This window comes from Aspergillus tanneri (assembly GCF_003426965.1).
Source record: "Aspergillus tanneri strain NIH1004 chromosome Unknown AapTan_9_pilon_pilon_pilon, whole genome shotgun sequence".
Lineage (NCBI taxonomy): Eukaryota > Fungi > Ascomycota > Eurotiomycetes > Eurotiales > Aspergillaceae > Aspergillus > Aspergillus tanneri.
The window spans coordinates 343911-360309 of NW_022984636.1; the positions used below are offsets into that span (position 1 = coordinate 343911).

Sequence of the window (16399 nt, forward strand, 5' to 3'; positions counted from 1 at the left end):
AAGAAAATGAAGCGGCAACGTGCTAAGCCTCTGGTATTTTAACTACAAGAGCCAGACAGCGGTGGTGCGATTTTTTACTCGCCTAAGAAAATACAGCAAGCGCGCGAGTTTCATGCAGCGAAAGACCGAGAAGTAAAGCTCGCAAAAGCTTCAAAAGAGCAAGATAGGCTTCGTCGACAGCAGGCAAAAAAGAGAAACAGCGATCACTTTAAGAAAGAAAGGAAAAGCGAGCTGCTGATAAAGTTCTTCGCGAGCGCCAGGCAGAGGAAAAAAAGCGTCAAAAGGAGGCAGAGCGAGTTGATAAAGAGGCAGATCGGCAGCTTCAAAATGGCTTCAAAACACCAAAGAGTGGTCAAAAGAAGCAATCTACAACAAATACTGGTCAAAATACTACAGATATTACTTCTATAGCGCCTGAAGAGTCTCCTGAGGCCTCTGTACCGCAAAGTCGTCGCGACAGGCAAATACGCCTCCCCCACCGCTTTCGTGACGCTTAAAATTTGTATATAAATACTTTAGAAGCTCAAGAACAATACATCAAAAAATCTCTTCAAAATATAAGTTGTACATGGCTGAATAGTTTCATTTGTTGCCTCGTTCGCTGGCTTCGGAGCGGGGCGTTGGTTGGTGGCGGGCGTTGGGTGGTGACAGACGTTATTACTGTACAGACGTAGTTATTTCTACAAAGCTTGCAGAAGTCTAAGCTTTGCTTTTTCGCCAGTCCCAGGTATTAATTTACCACATTCAGCTCCAAAAGGAAATATTCTTCAGTGTAACTTCCGGCTCATTCACCTTCCCGAGACCCTCTTAGATATTCGATAACTAAGAATTTAAACTTGCTTCGTACTCTGCTCGACTTTCGAGGCGTTTTTGCTATCTAACAAAAACAGCCAGGGTGTCAGGATTCGGGTTCTGCCTCCCTTCACCGCCTGTAGATAGTTTAGTTCTGACCTCGCGCCGCTCTGTTTACGAGTTCTTCAAGCGATGCCTTCGTCAAAATAGAATCCAGTTGTTCCGCCATGCTCACGCCGTGACACAGGGCAAAGACTGGTGCATCTCCTAATCGCCTTATGTATAAAGCTTTGCTTATTTGCGACGTCATCCGATCTATTTCCTCCTTTATTTATTTTGAGCATGCCTAACTGTCGCTGAATCGACCTTTTTTGGGGTGGCGCTCACACAATTAAGCTTGCAGATTTTGGGTTTCTGTTGAGAATTTTTTTTTTTTTTTTTTTTTTTTTTTTTTTGGGGGGGAAAATTCCCCTTTTTTTTTTTTTAAAATTTTTTTTTTTTTTTTTTTTTTTTTTTTTTTTGCAGTCGGGTAAATCCCTTCAAAAAAACAAATAATGAAGAAGTGTTGAGCTACAGTCTACAGAATTTATTAATGGGATTCCTTTATGAACTGCTGAGGGCAAAGACAGCGCTGGACATACATAGAACACTGGCTTCATGGAGCTGTTTGCCAAACATATGCTATTTGATTTTTCCTCCAATTCGAATGAGAGTAAAGGATCCAACCGCCATGCTGTCCGTCTTGCCCAGAACAAAGAGCCTCAAAGACTGGTGCCCTGTATGCTAGAATTTGAAGCTGAAAGCACAATACTGCACGATACTGACAAGTCGACCATTACTGCCTTGAACCGATAACGTAATGTCCAAGCAACCTATTTGCTTCTTAATCCACTTTGAAGCTTTTTAAGCCCAACATCATACAGACAATAATTTCGAAAACAGAGAGTTATTCACGGTCAATCGGTTTGGGTGATACATATAATGAAATGTGTTCCCAAAGCGGGTTTACTACGGTAATCTTGCATCGGTGATCGGTACAGCATTTTCGTTATAATGCTACTGTAACTATTCTGGCATTAATTTTATGTTAGTGTGGCACCAGCCCTGGTTAAGATTCCCGGCTGAAGTCTGGCCTTGACAACCGATGATCCGAATACAGGGTGCGAAAGGAGGTTCTACCTACAGGTAATATTGACCACCTAACTAAATTACAGTCATGTAAGGATAGATTTATGCTCTCCATTTTGCTCAGATTGATTATCTCGTAACCGGATGATCCTGTTTATGTAGGTGTGCTTATAGCCGTGTACCGCCGAAAATAACCAGCTTGTTATAAGGTACAAGGCGCCCTACACACCACTCTAAACTGGACTTAGTCGATTATGGCTATTTCATTAGTATACAAAACAAAGATCGATAGAACTGCCGCCTTACAGTACGGCCAAAATAAATAGTCTCTGGAATCTAGTTTACACCATCGCATTAGCTGTTGTTCTCCTACAACTAAGGATATCTGTTGCTGTTGTGGAATTCAGGGGAAGTGATGCGGAGGGAGCTAACGGTGTAGATTAGCTACAGGCCAAATTAGCTCAATTAAGAAGTAATTTCATCTGTGGCAGCACCACGAATCACAGTATCTCAACCAACTTTCTTAACATTCCTATCTAGGGTGCTCGGTACGCAACGTCAAAGGTGCTCCACTAACTAAAGGATTCAGGGGTTGAATCCACAAACCACAAGGAGTGCTTCGCACCGCTATTTCCACAGTTGCTAATTGGCAATTCTTCATTTGTGTACAACTTGCGTGTTAGGAAATTGCCTACTAGATTGTTTTAGCAAGCCCCAATAGTTCTGGCTAGGGATTTGACGCACATCATTGGTGTTCGTGACCCAATATCACTTATTATTCAGCACCCACTCGGTCCGACTTCAGATAGTTAAGGGACCTCACTTTTCAATATAGATGGATTTTTATCAATAGATCGGAGATACTAGCTCATACGCGTATTCAGCTGGCCAATAGATCTACATTCCAGTGGCCCTTTCATCGTAGGCAGCGGACTAAACATCGCCGCCTCAGCTAGTAGTATCCCTAATATAGATCGTGCTTCATTTCCAACGCATCCCATTTGCCAATCAACTAGGATATCTAAATTTGGTCTGCTCTATGTGGAACTGGCCCCAATTTTTGATATATTTTAAGAAAAGGCTCCATCATAGCACCTAAGAATGTTGTCGCAAGCTACTACTAAATATATTTATGCAGTAGCCGGTACCCATAAACCCTATCCGTAAGTGAGCCTTTGGTCAAGAACCGGCTAAGGGAATGAGGGGTAAAGGCATATATAGCTAGGCGATATGAAAATATCCGATACAGATATCTCCGTCAAGCTCCCTATCCAAAGTAGTCACCAATGGAGAACAGCTACATCGATCCGAGATCATTAACAGCACCAGTCGGTCAGGGACAGGCGGAGGTTTCCGCTCCAGTGGAGGAGCCCACAACACAACGAGCCCGCGATAGCCTCGACTGCCCTAGAGATTCTGAGAAATTACCATCTCCTTCAACAAATGGGCAGGCTCTAAACCGTGATTCTGACTCGGAAGACACCAGGTCTCAGGTCAGGTCAGTCCATGTATCGGGTATCGCAGGATCTGCGGGGTCTGATCTATTCGATGCAATACCTCCAAACAATCATTTGCACCAACCTTACGTGTACGACCCCTACTACCATTTCTACCCATCCAATCCCCAGCAAAATTGGCCGGATGAACAATCGCAACCACCATCCGTTGGACAGCCAGAGACACCCTGGGAAATTCCACCAGCAACTGCACGATATCTCTCAGGCGGAATGAATCTAGATCCTGAAGCGGAGTCTGTTTCGTATCTACTCATGGCTCAAACGAGTTCCATGTGCGACACAATCTTCACTGTAAGTGCAGTTTCGGATTGTTGACCAGAACAGGCTCACTGACGCATATTAGGGCCTCATAGTAAGAGGGCTGAAGGAGCGTCTGGGATCCCAAGCGTATCTGGCATCGATTACGAATACATTCGTTAATGGCTCACAGCCTCTTCATAGTGGAACTGAGGCCCCATACTACGGTTAGATACGACTACTTTTAACACCTATGGTGGAGTAGATATGTAGCTGGGTATTTGACAGAACTGTTTATCTTTGCAATATGTATGTTTCCCTCCGATTATTATTCTCGGATTAGTACCATTTAAGCTGTTACGGTTATTTCGTTATTTATTTTCTTGCCTATGAGATATGGTAGTTTAAAAATCTACGTTTAGTCGGTAAGTGATGAATTCGGGCTGTAGGTGGTAGGTACAGTACACCACAGACCATTATAAGGTTTATACATATCACACCTCGTCTAAGTATTTTAAACATCTAGCCACATCAAATTTAAACCAAAAATAAATCATTCAATATAGCTTTACAGAAGCCGGGTGAGCTGCAATCGATTTTTTAGAGCCAGGAGAATGAATTAACTATACTCAAATTGCAAAATGGTTTGGTGTTGACCAATCAACCCTGTAAAGGCATCACTGCGGAATGAAGACCAGCGATTCCTCAACAATGAGCAAGCCAAAACGCTTGTATCTTGTATAAATAAGTCAAATGGGGTGTATATTGTACGTAGAAGATGCTACGGAATTTTGCTAAGGATATTACTGGAACTAAGCCAGGAAAGAAGTGGCCTGGCCGCGCAGCATCAAAAAGAACTGGTATCAATTCTGCACGCAAGCATGCTGATTCTGCATTAAAATACACTCTATATTTTGAATTCTTGGACCGGAAGATCAAGAAATACTATATACAGCAAGAGAATATGTACAACATGGACTAGGAAGGATTTCTCATTGGCATACCCCCTAAGGACAAGAGGATCTACCAGACGATTATATAAGCAAGGAGGTCTCTAACAATGCCTACAGAATGGTAATCGGGAGTGGATTAATATGCATCTGCGCAGACCAAACGTCTTTCTCCTGATTTGACATACCAAGCGGTATCTACAAGACTCCTGGCTTCAAGACTTTGATACAGCGAACGCAGCAATTTTTCTTTGCATCTTCACCATCTGGCTGAGCTAAAGATGAGCGAGCTAGGGTTAGCATGGCTTCAGCAGACATTTGACCCGGAAATAAATATCAAAGCTAGGAGGCGTCGTGTCAGGGGCTGAACCTGTAGAACCTATATGATAGGCTAAGTACCAAATAGGATGGGGGCCTACCGCATTCAGTATGGTCACGTGTCATCTCTTGTCACGGGCGCCACTATTTGCACAGGTCAAAATTCTGCCTGCACAGGTCACTAACCCGATTAGGAAACATCTATTTGCACAGGTCAAGACTATACTACATTGGGACGTATCATGTGACCCACAACCTTGTGTTAGATTATATGGGGGGTATGAAGTTGTTGTATTCAGAAGGATTCTCTGCCCAACCCCTCTATGAGGAGTATTGGGTATATATATTCACATGATGTCCCAATATGGACTAGCTTTATTCTGACACACCCCCTCAGGTTCCAAAACATCCTTTGAACCTGAACTTGAAGCTATTCCCATATTCATTCTCCACACAGAATATCATCAAATTCATCAAAATGTCGATGATTTTCATCCTCCCCTTTTGTCCTCTGCCTAGATATGTCAACTAGACCAAGCTGCTTCACAAATAGCTCGAATTTCTCCCTTGGAAGCGCCTTGGTGAGTCCATCTGCCAACATCTTGTTGGTGGGGCAATATTCAATTTGGATCCTTCCTGACTCTGCCTCTTGCCTTAGCCAGTGATTATGGATGTCCACATGACGAAGCCGTGTTTGCAGTCGGTTATTCTCATTAACAAGTCGGATTGTCTGCATATTATCACATGAATTGAACTTGATGAATCCAGGTGAAGTTGCAGATCCCTTAGAAGTCTCTCCATAAACATCCCTTCCCTCGCTGCTTGCGATAATGCTAATAGCTCTGCTTCAGTTGACATGTTGTCACAGTTGCCTGCTTATTCGCTCTCCATCCCACGGTCCCTCCGAATAGTTGAATAATATACCCTTGCGAACTTCTTCTGTCCTTGTTGTCTGCGAAGGATGCATCACTATATAGGATATAATTATCTCCACCCCCCAGCTGCAGAGCTAGATCTTGAGTCCTTTTTAGGTACTTAAGCACCTGATCTGCTGCTTTGTGGTGTTCCGGACTTGGGTTGGTGAGGAATTGGGATAGCTTTGATACTGCAAAAGCTATATCTGGACGAGTCACAACTGCAGCATACATTAAGGAACCAATCTTTCGTTGATATCGGTGGATGCTTTGATAGCTTGCTGCACTCGAATATAGAGATAACTTCTCTTGAGTCATTGGAATAAGGATATAACCTTTTGGCTCTGACTCTGAAAGGTTAGCAATCTTATCTATATATGAGGACTGACTTAGCCATATTAGATGCCTCTTTCTATCCCGGATTATTTCTATCCCTAGAAACCATTTCAGTTTATCGCCTCCAGTCATCTTATACTGGTTTTGAAGCCTTTGGATAATTTCTTCCATTTTCTTCTTGCTTTCCTTTCTAAAAGCGCAGACAATATCATCCACATAGAAGAATATAAGGATATCTCCTTTGGCTAGGCAACATGGCTCATGTGGGATAGATTTAAATCCTAGATCTTAAAGGCTTTTTGTGAACAATCTTTGCCACAGAACTGGGGACTGCTTTAGTCCAAAGAGGGCTTTCTTTAGCTTTAGCAGTCTTCCAGGCACTCTATAACCAGGAGGCATCCGCATAAAGACATCCTCATCCACATCTGCATTAACAAATGCATTTGTGATATCATATTGAATTAATTCAAGATCAAACCGGGCCGCAAGAGACATCAAAGTCCTGAATGATCGAATAGCTAACGTCGCTGCATATAGATATCTGTACGGTCCTTTTGTTATCTCCACGGACAACTAGTCGAGCCTTGCACTTTTGAAATCTGCCGTGCTTGTCGAATTTATACACATACACCCATTTGCAATCTAGGACTTGTTTGCCTAAGCAGGTGGATCTTCGTATCTCTTCCCAGGTCCTCATATCTCTATGACCTTTGAGATGATCCTCTTCTGCTTGTTTAAACAGAGATCCTAGTGGATGATCTTCCAGGTCTCTATGCCATACTGGTTCTGGAGGCAAATTCCGACGGTGTATTTTGGATAGGCCACCTGGGCATCTCTGGAGTCGTTCCAATGTTGCTTTGCTGATCGTCTTTTCTTTATGTCTTCGAACAGGTTGAATAAGTCGTCCTGCTAGGAATGTTGCCTTCCACGTCCGCAGATGTCTTGATAATTTCGGAGTTGCTGGTGGGCTAGTGGATTCACTGCAAAATGCCGATGCAAATAATGACGCTGGATTGAATGAAGCTTCTGGTGTTTCCGGAGGTGTTGGATAAGTATCTTGCTCCTTTTCTTGCTGGTTTGATTCTGGAATATCTGCAAGATAATCAATTGAATCAAAGTGTCCATTAGACAAAGAATCCTCTGCCATCTCCATTGGCAAGCTTTGAAGCTCAATATTCTCCACCATTTGATTAAACTCCTTTTAAGGGAACTTGTCGAAATTCATCCTGCATGGTGGCTAAGGTCTTAGCTATGTCACCAGAGAATTGTTCTTCTTCATTGAAAATTACATCCCTTGTCCGAATAACCTTATTCAACCGAGGCAACCAGATTCGATAGATATTAGTGGAGTCATATCCAACTAGATATCCTATCCATGCCTTTGGATTAAATCTCTGCAGTCTTTTCTCCTTTTTCTGAGCTTCAGGAGTCATTGCAAAGGCCTTGCACCCATAAACTTTTAGGTGTGCTTGCTGAGGTTTCTATCCTCCACCACAACACCTTCGCTGTGTGCAATATAGGTATGGAACCTATCAACAGGAGTTTTCCAATTGGCTTGATAATAAGGTGTTCGGTTGAATAGGTAAACTGCTGCTCGTACCACTTCTGGCCATAGAAACGCAGGCAATTTAGCACCTTCCCGCATAGCTCTAGCCTTATCCTTTATTACACCCCTGAGCGTTCTGCACCTCCATTTTGTGTTGCGTATTAGGCGCAGAAGGCTCAACCTTGATGCCTTTCGAAAGGATATAGTGGTAGACTTGGAGTTTTCTGGTAACTATCTCATTATCACACTCAATTACCTTAGGCATGATGTTGTACTGATGTTTTAGAGTCCTAAATAGGTCCTCTAATGCCTTGATAATTGCCTCCGCGGTGCGATTTTGAAAATAATAGTCCCAGATAATGCCAGACCATCTATCTGTCACCAACATAAGGCTTTTAAAGTCTTGATATCCTTGTTCAAAGTCATGAAAGTCAATTGCCAGTTGCAATCCAGGTCCTTCTTTTATTCCTCGGGGAAAACGTTGAATCTGACGTCTTTATTTTGGTCTATTCCGCAAGCATCACATTCTACTGTCGTCGGACCCCGGATCCTAGCACCTTTTGAAGCATTAACTAGGTGCTCTATTGCTTGCGGTCCTGGGTGCCCCAGGCGGAGATGCCATTTCTTAGCATCTGCTCGCACTGACTTCGAACTCTGATGTGAAGATCTGGTAGCGAATGTTGCATGTGTTGATACCGGGATATATTCAAGGACAAATTGATCATGTCGATCCTCCAGGTAAGCGATTGGAAACCCCTTTATAGTGCGAATAACATTCTGACCAGGTTGATTGTCCCACCATAGATTCATTCGATGGAGTTGCCTCAAAGACACTAGGTTACACGCCATATTAGGACAGTAAGCAACATCATACAGGCGTAGTTTTGTTTTCACGTTCCTTCGAGTTAATATTAATGCTGACATTGCCGTATCCTTTAATAGAGACTTTTGAATCTCCTGCCCATACAAAATCTCCGGGTGCCGCTGGCTGGTATCGATCGAATCGAGAGAACTGGTTGAATATATGGATAGTCGTGCCGGAGTCAAGGATTGCAGAGTTCTTGAGAGGATATGTGGACGGAAGCAAGATAAAAGAAGTAGGTATTCTCCCTACTTCTTTATCTAGAAAGGAAGGAGATGCTGGTTCCTTTTCTAGTCATTCTTGAGCCTTTTGCTTTATTTCTTCTTCCACCTGCTTGGCAAAGCTTTGATCATCCTTTAGTGACAGATTTACCAACCTTCTAACTTCAGAACGCTCCTGATATCCTTCTGGGGCCTTCCTAGGGAATAAATAAAAGCAATCCTTCCAATTATGCCATTGTCCGCAAGCTCTGCAGGCCTTTGCACGGTCTTGATGATCCCGGATTGTTCCTCTTGAACTCCTTCGGTGATCCACGGCTTTCGGTCCTCTGCTTCCGCTTTCGGGACCTCCTAGTATCTGGTGCGGGTGCCTTATCTTCGTCACTATCTCTGCCATGAGTTCCAGAGATAGAGGCATCACTACCTTCGTCTTGAGTTCCAAAGGTAGGACCGAATGATCCCTTGGCAATCTTGCCTTGAGGTAATCCCATTCGATTCATGCTATCACGGAAGTCCTGCGCGACCATTCTAAAGGAGAGGCTTTCTTCTTGAATGTCTTGCTTCTTATTTATCCAATAAGATTCTACCCAGTGAGGATTCAAAGATCGCACTGCATTTAGAAAGTCTTTAATCCAATCAGTTAAGGAAGTAGCAACTGCAATCTTTGCCTTTATCCCCTTCTGCATGGCTAACTCCCAATTGTTTATCCAGGTGTTGATGTCCCTGGGCTTTGGAGTCTTGATGGCCTTTTGATAAGCTTCTCGAGCCAGTCTTTAACTCTAAACTCATCAACTCCAACATTCTTCTTTAGGTTGTCATACCAGTCGTTCAAGGAATCAGAAGGAATGCAGCAGAATTCATAGACTTGTGGTGATACAGTCTTTTGAATCCATTCTCTGATCTTATTTAACTCCGCTTTCTGTTTGTTGTACTCCTCCAGTTTGGTTCGATAAAATTGTCCAAGCCAACTGATATTCCGCATGGGACCCTGTGGAGGCATTTCGGGTGCTATTAGCAGGTGGAGGAAGATAATCCTCTTCGTTAGGCATTCTAGGCTTTGGAAGATCCTCTCCGTCACCTGTAATAATATCCCAAATATCCTTGCCTCTAGCTAGGCCTTCAAACTGCGTCTGCCACTGCATCCAGTCCTCCTGTGTGTTGAGGCGAATGGTGCTGTCTTGAATGGTTGACATAGCGAAATAGGGTTAATATAGATATAGATATATATCTATCTATATATGAGTGCTCTTTTAACAAATGAGACTCTTAATTGTTAGATTATATGGGGGTATGAAGTTGTTGTATTCAGAAGGATTCTCTGCCCAACCCCTCTATGAGGAGTATTGGGTATATATATTCACATGATGTCCCAATATGGACTAGCTTTATTCTGACACCTTGAAGGCGTCATAGTATTAATGGAAATGCTTTTTATTCGATTCTCCATATAAAAGTGCAACATAGCATGACGCAATTATTAGACATTAATATACCAATTCAGAATACAGTTTGACCAGCCAATCAGAATGCAGATATCAAAATTCCACTGACACCCATGTTAGATCCCCAGATCGCCTGCCCGCTTGCCCCTCCCTCTACCCTGTCCCCGAGGCATCGCCGGAGATATTCCTTGCCTTGATGCTTCATTCAATGCTTCAAGCGGTGCCTTGTTTGCTGCTTCTTCAGGTCTTGCCTCCACAGATATAGCCGCTGCTGACGATTGCTTTAAGTGCCTCACCTTTCTGAGCAATCCGTACCTCCCGGTCCACTCGCTCATATAATGACAATCCTCGCTTGTTTAAACGGCCGCCGAAGGAAGGCTGTATAAGTGGATCCATTACTAGAAGTCAAGGATCAAGTGGCTCTATTAAATAGCCTGTAATCCACCACTGGCGATGAAAGTGGTCCATATTTAATGGCCTCTGGGCATCGACATATTCCTGAATGATATGAATGCATGGAATTCCAAGTATTACCTGTACTGATTTAGTACAAGGCTTAATTAGCCTCTTGCCAGGGGCCTTTTCGGAAGGTAGTCCTTATAAATTTTTATGAACTTTAAAGAGTGCAAATTGGGATATTTTAAACTTCACATCCCGATAAAGAGGCATATCAAGAGATATAGGCCATCTTATCTTGTTCTCTGTAATCTGCCTCTTTATCTCTGCATCTCTATCAAGCACTGTTCGTTCAAGAGACCGTGTCACTGTTAAAAGGTCTCCTATTGAGGTGTTTAGATCCCTTTTTAATATTATGATGCGCGCCTTCATTTCGAGATGTTGCAGTATTTCCAAAATGAGTATAGGAATTGGTATAGCAATGGAGGAATTTCCTTGCAGTAAAATATTGAAGCCATTCCCACTCCAGATAGTGTATTAACTCCGGAAAAGAGCTATATATCTGTTTAAATTCTTCCCATCTCTAATTCTTCTCCTCAATTGTTGTTGCAAAGATAACTTGTGTCCATTTTCTTTCTAGGCTTTGAGTCTGCCTATCAATCTCTTCAATTTTTTTTTGTATCTTGAATTTGAACTGTACGAGCGATCATAGGCTTTGCTTTTTTGCTGAAATATTCTTAAGAATATGCCAGATACAGAGAAGATGGCTGCTTTCTGGAAAGAGATGCATAACTGCATTTATTAAAGCCTTCTCTTTATCTGTAAGAATAGCAAGAGGAAGTGGAAGCTGGAGAACCCGGTATACTCTTCGCATTAAAGCTAGAATAAAAGAATAGGTCTCCTCTTGTTCATCACTTAAAAGCCAAATGCAATGTAAAATGTGCTTCCAGTAGCTGATACACCAACAATATTAAGAAGAGGCATCCTAAACCGGTTGGTTTTATAAGTGCAATCCATACAAAGAATATATGGATTCTTCTTTAGTTGCTGAAGGCACACTTTATGAGTAAGAAATAGCGCAGAAACTCGACCATTTTGAGTAGCATGCTGCATTATCCAACTTCCTTTATCAGGTAAAATAGAAATTAAGGCCTGCATTGGGCTTCGTCCTGCAAGAAATTGCTTATATATTGCAGCCCGGAGGTTGTATATGTCATGGCGTTGGATAAGAGTATTTTGATCTTCTTGACGGAGTATTCGAATAATCTCTCTCGTTGGTATACCAACTTTAATTAAGGCCTTAATTTGATCCCCTTTTTGCTTGATCTCCTCTCTCCGAACTGAAGGATGTGCAATGGCTGATGATGCCTCATGATTATGATCTTTATTCCGTACAACTAAGGTCCATCTAGCTGTATGTTTTGAGTAGCTAATTCGAATGCTAAAAGGACAGCCAATTTTTCGAGATTTGGCCTCGCGCTGGCCAGTGGATGTTGAAGCACGCTTTTGACCTTGATCACAGCCAAGATAGACTGCTTCAATAATACCATTGCGGTTCTTGTTGCGTCGAACAACTACTACTGCATAGCCATATTGTAGAGCATGTGTTTTTGCGGCCTTTTCTGCCTCTAAAGCAGTATTGAATTGTGTGCCGGATTCAGGAGAAGGTATTTGAGAAGGAGTATTATTATATGGGAAATGATCCATTTTGTTTGTAATAGTAGTATTATATTTACTTTTATCCCTGGTTTCAACACTTTAAGATAAGTACATATTTCCTAATTGGGATATGACTGGGGGACCTGTGTAAATAAAATCCACCCCTTGGTAGAATATAAGCTATACCTATTTAGGTTTAGTGACCTGTGCAGGCAGAATTTTGACCTGTGCAAATAGTGGCGCCCCTTGTCACCTGTCAGATAAGTTGGTGGTAATAGTGACGTAAACAAGGTCATAAAAGAGGGGTAAAACGAACTCCCCTACACCTAGCAGAAGAAGCAACCTAATAATCAATAATAATCACAAGAATGATCATATGTTGATCAATATAATCAAGAAACCATCTAAAACAATCATTTTAAGCACCTTTCAAGAATAGTGTCTACTTTCCTATTCGGTATTAGCCGAATATCGGATATCACCCATCTAGATAACGGTGACCGATCACCGAGCTGCGCGGATCACCGAGCTGCGCACCCACACAAAGCAGCCCTATAAATTGACTAATATCTCAACTAAGTAAAGCGATTTTATTATATAATTAAGACAGCATTATTTACTAGGGAACTTGAGTCTATTATGACCTTTAATTTGAAAATCTACGTGGTAAGCGCGCAGTTTGGTGGGGACCGCGCAGCTCGGTGATCGATCACGTTAACGTAATCGGTAAACGAGTCGGACTACTGATGAAAATGGAGTGCGCTGGCTTCAAAAGCTTTTTATTCCTGCTACAACAGGCCGTACAACTGGACAATATCGCTTGCTGGTTCTTAATGGCCATGGAAGCCATTTAACTCCTCAATTTGATCAGATCTGCAGTGAGAATAATATTATACTAATCTGCATGCCAGCACACTCATCACATCTTCTTCAACCGCTTGATGTTGGTTGCTTTGTGTAAAGGGCTAGAGCCGTTTGACCTCTCGGGCCAATGTCCCTATTATCCCTGTTGCCCCTACTGTCCCCGTTGTCCCTATTGTCCCTACTGTCCCCGTTGTCCCTATTGTCCCTATTGTCCCTATTGTCCCTACTGTCCCTACTGTCCCTACTGACCCTACTGACCCTTTTGGCCCATTGGCCCTCGATCGATGTCACGTGACTTCCCACCTTGTTTGTTTACCGCTTGTCTCCTCTTCCTTTCTTCCTTTCTTCCCTTCTTCAACGATTCCTTCTTGTACATAACCTATCTTGTAGGTTCTATGGGTTCAGCCCATGACACTTTGGGCCATTAAAGCGCGCGTATGGACGTCTGCTTGAGAACAAGCCACGGCTTGGTTTTAACCATATTAACGAACTTGAGTTTCTTGAAGCCTATCCCAAAGCCCGTACAGAGGCTTTAAAGGAGGATAATATTAAAAGCGGCTTTTTAGGAACTGGCTTGGTTCCATTTAACCCAGAAAGAGCTTTAAAACAGCTTAATATTCAACTGAAAACTCCTACATCACCAGGCAGTCGATCAACCAATTCAGCACCCAAAACACCTTATAATTCTCAGCAATTAAAGAAGCAAGCATCTGTAATAAAAAGGCGTCTTAAAGCGCATACACAAAGCCCCCAGTCTTCTTTAGAGACGCGATTAGACAAGATTATCAAAGGGCATGAAATGGCTCTAAATGAAGTTATTCTTGCACGTCAAGAAGCAGGGGATTTACGAGCCGCAAATGAAACAAATGGTCAAAATAAAAAGGAATCTAAGCGACAGGTAGCTACAGCAGAGGGCTTTTCTACAGAAGAGGCCGAGGAGTATATACAGCATCGACATAAGGCCCAAGAAGCTCAAGATGCTATACCAGTGGATAGAGGGTTATCTACAGTTCAGCAACGCGCACGAGCGCCACCAAAGTGTTCTGGCTCTGGTATTCAGGGCCATAAAATCAATTCATGTCCTAATCGCAATAGTAATTAATTTTTATATAGAAATGCAGATTTTTGGGTGTTTTGAATAGCTTTCTTTTCACCGATCGGGAGAGGTATCCGACTCGCTTACGTGTCCATCCATTCTCACTAACTTCAATTCTCCAGTTACTTGGTAAGTTCTTATACCAACCCTCTATATGGACCTTTCCCTTGAAGATAATATAAGGTGGAAGTGCCCATCCGGTAGAGTTAACACACTCAATAAAGGTAACCCATTCTCGATTGCCTGGCTGCACTAAAAATGGCTTTCCATGTATATTAGCTCTAGTAACTATTTTAGCAGTAGCTACCAGGCCCATTGCAAAGCCAGTTTCATAGATATCTTCTTGTGCAATTCCATGTTGCATTATAGCGATTTATACACGATTAAACCACTCCCTAACTAAGCTTTGGATCCTCACATTTAGCACGCTGGTGATTGAATCGTCGAAAATATCTTGATTTAAGCTCATCACGCCGTTTGACAAAGTTGTATACCCATTTATCACCAACTGTCTGAATGGGTGTGGTACCACGTTTTACAAGAAGAATATTGGCCATTTCTTGCACATGAGACGGTCGGGGAGGAGCTCCACGTCGATCTAATGATAATATCCATTGTACAAGTGATTCCTCTTCATTCTGGGTCATTTTATGGTTATTTGCGCGTAATTCATGGCGAAATGTCATGCCCTTGAATCGGTTATGCAATGTTGAGCGGGGTATATTATATACCCGTGCAGCTTCACGAATATTGCTAATTTATTAATTTTTTAAAGCAGATATTGCTCGTAGGATCCTGTCCTCCTGCTCAGCTAATTTTTGGAATTTTGACGCGCTTTTGGAGGCATGGTAGGTGGTTGAATTGATTGGTTATTTTGAGTAAAGCAAAAGCGGGAGAGGTGTCCGACTCGCTTAACGTACTTTACCGCCTGACGATCCACACCGACATTTACTCAACGTCTTCAAACCACCACAACACCACCAATATGGATTCTATCGAGGCAGCGATAGCAGAGATCGAATCTAGGAAGCCTGGAGAATTGTTCTCTTACCGCAATATTGCCAAAGAGTTTGGTGTTGACCGTATAACTCTCGCAAGAAGACACCAAGGGATTCAAGGCACAAAAGCGGACTAATATGAAAGCCAGTAACTGCTCTCCAACAAGCAGGCCAAAGAGCTTATAAAATATATTAATAAACTGTTAAAACGTGGCCTTTATCTTACGCATAAGATGCTTCGCAATTTTACCCAGGAGATCTGTGGAACAAGGCCAGGATACCAGTGGCCTAGCTGCTTTATTCGCGCTTATGAGAAAGAGCTTACCTGTCGCTATACAACCGGTATCGACCGCGACCGCAAGGCAGCAGATTCGGCATGGAAATACACGCTGTACTTCCAAAAATTGGCCAGAATGATAGAGGAGTACAAGATCCAACCAGAAAATATGTATAATATGGATGAGAAAGGATTTCTTATTCGAATCGTTTCTAAAAGCAAGAGAATCTTTTCAAAGCCAAAATATAAAAGAGATCGCTCCGTACAACGTATCCAGGATGGGAACAGGGACTGGATTACCGTGATCGCCTGTATTTGCGCTGATTAGACCTCCCTGCCTCCAGGTCTAATATATCAAGCCGTTTCGGGAGATTTACAGGACTCATGGCTTCAAGATTATGATCCTCGCAAGCAGGATTGTTTTTTACCTCTTCACCAACTGGTTGGACTAACAACGACGTGGGTTTTGCATGGCTTCGAGATATTTTTAATCCTAAAACCAAGGCCAAAGCAGGGAGATCTTGGAGGCTTCTCCTGCTTAATGGCCACGGATCTCATGTCACAAGGTTTCTTGATTTTTGTAAAGCTAATAAAACCCTTGTAGTAATATATCCTCCTTATTCAATGCATTCTCTACAGTCGCTTGACATTAGTATCTTTGGACCGTTGGCCAAGGCATATAGCAACAAACTGGACGAGTATTTGTTTGCCGCGCAGGGCCTGACCTCTATTACAAAGAGGGATTTCTTCCGCTTTTTGGAATGCCTGGGGACCACTTTATCTAAGCAAAATATCGAATCGGCATGGAGGAGCGTTGGTATATAGCCATGGGATCTAGCACAGGTTTTA

General features: G+C 42.5%; 2 protein-coding genes across 2 annotated transcripts; one reads left to right on the forward strand and one right to left on the reverse strand.

Moving 5' to 3' along the window:
• Positions 1–3206: 3206 nt before the first annotated feature.
• ATNIH1004_011686 (uncharacterized protein) lies at positions 3207–3906 on the forward strand (the record flags this gene model as incomplete). Its single annotated transcript, XM_033576248.1, has 2 exons — positions 3207–3728; positions 3781–3906. 2 exons carry the CDS (start codon positions 3207–3209, stop codon positions 3904–3906), a joined length of 648 nt encoding a protein of 215 aa, XP_033420912.1.
• A 5142-nt stretch (positions 3907–9048) lies between these two features.
• ATNIH1004_011687 (uncharacterized protein) lies at positions 9049–10011 on the reverse strand (the record flags this gene model as incomplete). The annotated part of the gene is made up of 2 exons (XM_033576249.1): positions 9049–9589; positions 9788–10011. 2 exons carry the CDS (start codon positions 10009–10011, stop codon positions 9049–9051), a joined length of 765 nt encoding a protein of 254 aa, XP_033420913.1.
• Between the last annotated feature and the right edge of the window lie 6388 nt (positions 10012–16399).